The 3,063-nt window shown below is 42.2% G+C and overlaps 1 protein-coding gene across 1 annotated transcript; it reads right to left on the bottom strand.

Moving 5' to 3' along the window:
* LOC131330001 (probable receptor-like protein kinase At5g20050) lies at positions 1-2,433 on the bottom strand. The gene has a single exon (XM_058363456.1). The coding sequence runs from the start codon at positions 2,424-2,426 to the stop codon at positions 336-338; it is 2,091 nt and encodes a 696-aa protein (XP_058219439.1). The 5' UTR covers positions 2,427-2,433; the 3' UTR covers positions 1-335.
* Positions 2,434-3,063: the final 630 nt, after the last annotated feature.

Genomic DNA, 3,063 nt, shown 5'->3' on the forward strand with positions numbered 1-3,063 from the left:
GATAAGAAAGTACACGTCCTTGGTGGTCTCTTCTACAAGAAACTTAAGGTGCCTTTTCTCATTCTCTTCATTTTGTTTGCTACATTTTAAAGCAGGCAGTAAGAACACCGAATGTATCATGGGTTTACAAATATATGAATCATGTAACGGCCAAGTCCAAGTATTGTTTGAAATTGTTCACCAAAAAAATAGGAAACAACTGAGCATAAAAACAAGTGGATAACATGTTCGTAACAAGAAATTACAACTTAGAAGAAACTTCTGATAGGACCAATTACTTTGCCAACTTCCTTTACACTCGAATGAAATTTTAACAATTTTCTAGAAACTTGCCTTCACCTTGGTCCTGATAGAACTGATGCTAGTAACGGAGTGCCATCATCAACAGCATCCATGTCTTCACCAGTAGTTGCCATTGTTCTTCTTGCTGGAGCATTTATGAAGTTATAGTCCAAATTGTCTTGGACACTAACCAAGCCCTCCAAGACCTGAACCACCACTGTCATTGAAGGTCGCCTCCGGTAATCACTTTGTAGACACCACACAGCAAGCTTCATCATCTCCACCACTTCTGCTCCATGTAATTGCATATCAGCATTGTATTTATCGACCATATCCAAAAGTTGCCCCTCTTCTCCTTTCCTTTCGAATAAACCTAATAAATGCATCTCTTCCTCAGGCTGAGACATATCCAAATTTCTCCGTCCGCTCAAGATCTCTAAGACCACGACCCCAAAGCTATAGACATCTACTTTCTCTGTGATAAATGAGCTCAACCATTCAGGAGCCATGTAGCCTGGGGTTTCCCCCAATGTCGCTACAACTCGGCTTTGGTCTTTGTCAATTAGTTTTGCCAATCCAAAATCGGAAACTTTTGTGACAAAGTTGTCGTCCAGGAGGATGTTTTGGGGTTTGATATCCAAGTGGTATATTTTCTGTCGACATTCATCATGGAGATAAGCTAGTCCCTTGGCTATATCAGCGATGATTTTCTTTTTGGATTCCCACCCAAGAGTGAACTCTTGATGTCTTTTGAATATCCATCTATCCAAGGACCCGTTGGACATGTACTCGTAGACTAGAAGCCTATTAGAGTTTTCAGTACAAAATCCGATCAATCTTACCAAATTGACATGGTGGATGCTGCCTATTGTTTGAACTTCAGCCAAGAATGACTTCTTGATCTGACTTACACCATTGAGACGCTTCACTGCTACATTGGTGCCATCAGTTAAAGTCCCTTGAAAGACTGAGCCGAATCCTCCTTCTCCAAGCTTTTTGTTGAAATCATCGGTCGCAGTTTTCAAATCATAGTATGAGAATCGTGTAGGCATCCCGGGTACTTTTACGATAGAAAACTCATCATCAAGTTCCTCTGGTTCTCTTTTCATTTTGAAAACGAAAATGTAAGATCCAACCAAAAGACATACACCAAACAAAGCCCCAAGACTAGATCCCAGGATGATTGTGCCACTCCTTGATTTCTTTTGAGGAAAATCTATTGGCGGCAATGACTGTTTGGTTGGAGAATTCTGTATTTTAAGAAATACAGAGCTGCTGTTGGATCTTCGCTCATTGTTTATAAGAGAAAAAACTTCAAACAGTAACAAGCAACCTCTCCATGGGGCATAATAGAATAAAGCGGCTTTGCACGAACAATTTCTCAAACAAGCGCTCTTGCAATCCTCCAATCCTGTTTTCTCATCCAACTGATTATCGTTGTACCTTAAGTTAAAGTAACCAATATTCTTAAGCTCCAAAAGACTATGATACTGAGAATAATTGCAAGAAATGGGTGTAACAAGGGAGCATCCGAGGTTGGGTTGCTTATAACTTATTTGCTTGAATTTCCCTGTTACATTGCTGGATCTCTCAAAACAACTGCACTGCCCGTTGGAAGAACATATGCCATATCTGCCACAGGCCATTGGATGCCCGCAGTGACCGATACTTGACGTGAGCAAATCCGCCACGGACCTGATCAATTCGAATCTTCCCCATTCGTAAACCTTCAAATGCCCGTCGGGTTCCAGCCTCATGAACTGAGCTGTTGACCCAAGAGGGACATTTTGACCATTGAAGCTTCCGTTCTCAAAAACAACATACGCTTCCCTCAAACTAGTGAAATTTTCATATCCTGCTAAAAGGGATTTATAATAGACCAACGGTGGATTAACTTCCAAGTAGCCGACCAAAAAACCATCAATAGAAAGAGAAAACAAGCCTCGGCTGAAGTCTGAGGCTGATGTGCTGGCTATCAGCTTTTGCCCGGTCACCAACTTTTGCCCGAGAAGTAAGCAGTTGGTGGGGTGATCAAAAGACTGCCAAACCGTCGCCTTGTTTCGATCAAAAAGCACAAGGTTTCCGACTTCAGTGAATCTTAAGCCTGTGACGGATTTTCCTCCCGTGTTGGTAGACCATACCATATCTCCATCAGCGGACGATCCCTGTTAGCAGACCAGACTAGCTGGGGGCCGCTTATAGAGGTCGATGTTCGGGAATCGTACATACTTGCAAACATGACGATACCAAAGAAACATGAAGTTCCATTGGAAAAGCAATAGAAGCCGGAAATGAAGTGTGAGGTATTGGATAGGGAAAGGACCGGAGAAAGGACCGGATATTTTTTATTTTCTAACTCCTCAAATGAGAAGGTGTTAATTGTTGGGTTGTTGATCCATGTAGTGGATAAATTGGCAACTTGTTGGTACTTGAGTGATTGGGCGTTGTTCAACTGTGCAGAATAGATGAAGACGGTGATACTAATAGCAAATGACATGATCAAAGGCAGACTTGGTTTAGCCATTACTAGCTAGTAGATCTCGATCGTTTCTGATCAGTGGGTTATGGAAACTGGGAAGAAAAGGAGAAAGACTACGGAGGAAATCGGCCCATGTAAGAACCAATGTGTGAAAGGGAAAGGCATGCTAGAAGTCAAGGCTTGGGATTGGCAGCCTTTGTAGACCTCCTGAAGCCCACACCAAGGATTTGGAATAAGAGAGAGATAGATGGGGGCTTAAAAGGTGGAAATGAGAGAGAGACGGAGAGAGAGAGAGAGATTTG

The sequence above is a fragment of the Rhododendron vialii genome, chromosome 6a (assembly GCF_030253575.1).
Source record: "Rhododendron vialii isolate Sample 1 chromosome 6a, ASM3025357v1".
Taxonomy (NCBI): Eukaryota; Viridiplantae; Streptophyta; class Magnoliopsida; order Ericales; family Ericaceae; genus Rhododendron; species Rhododendron vialii.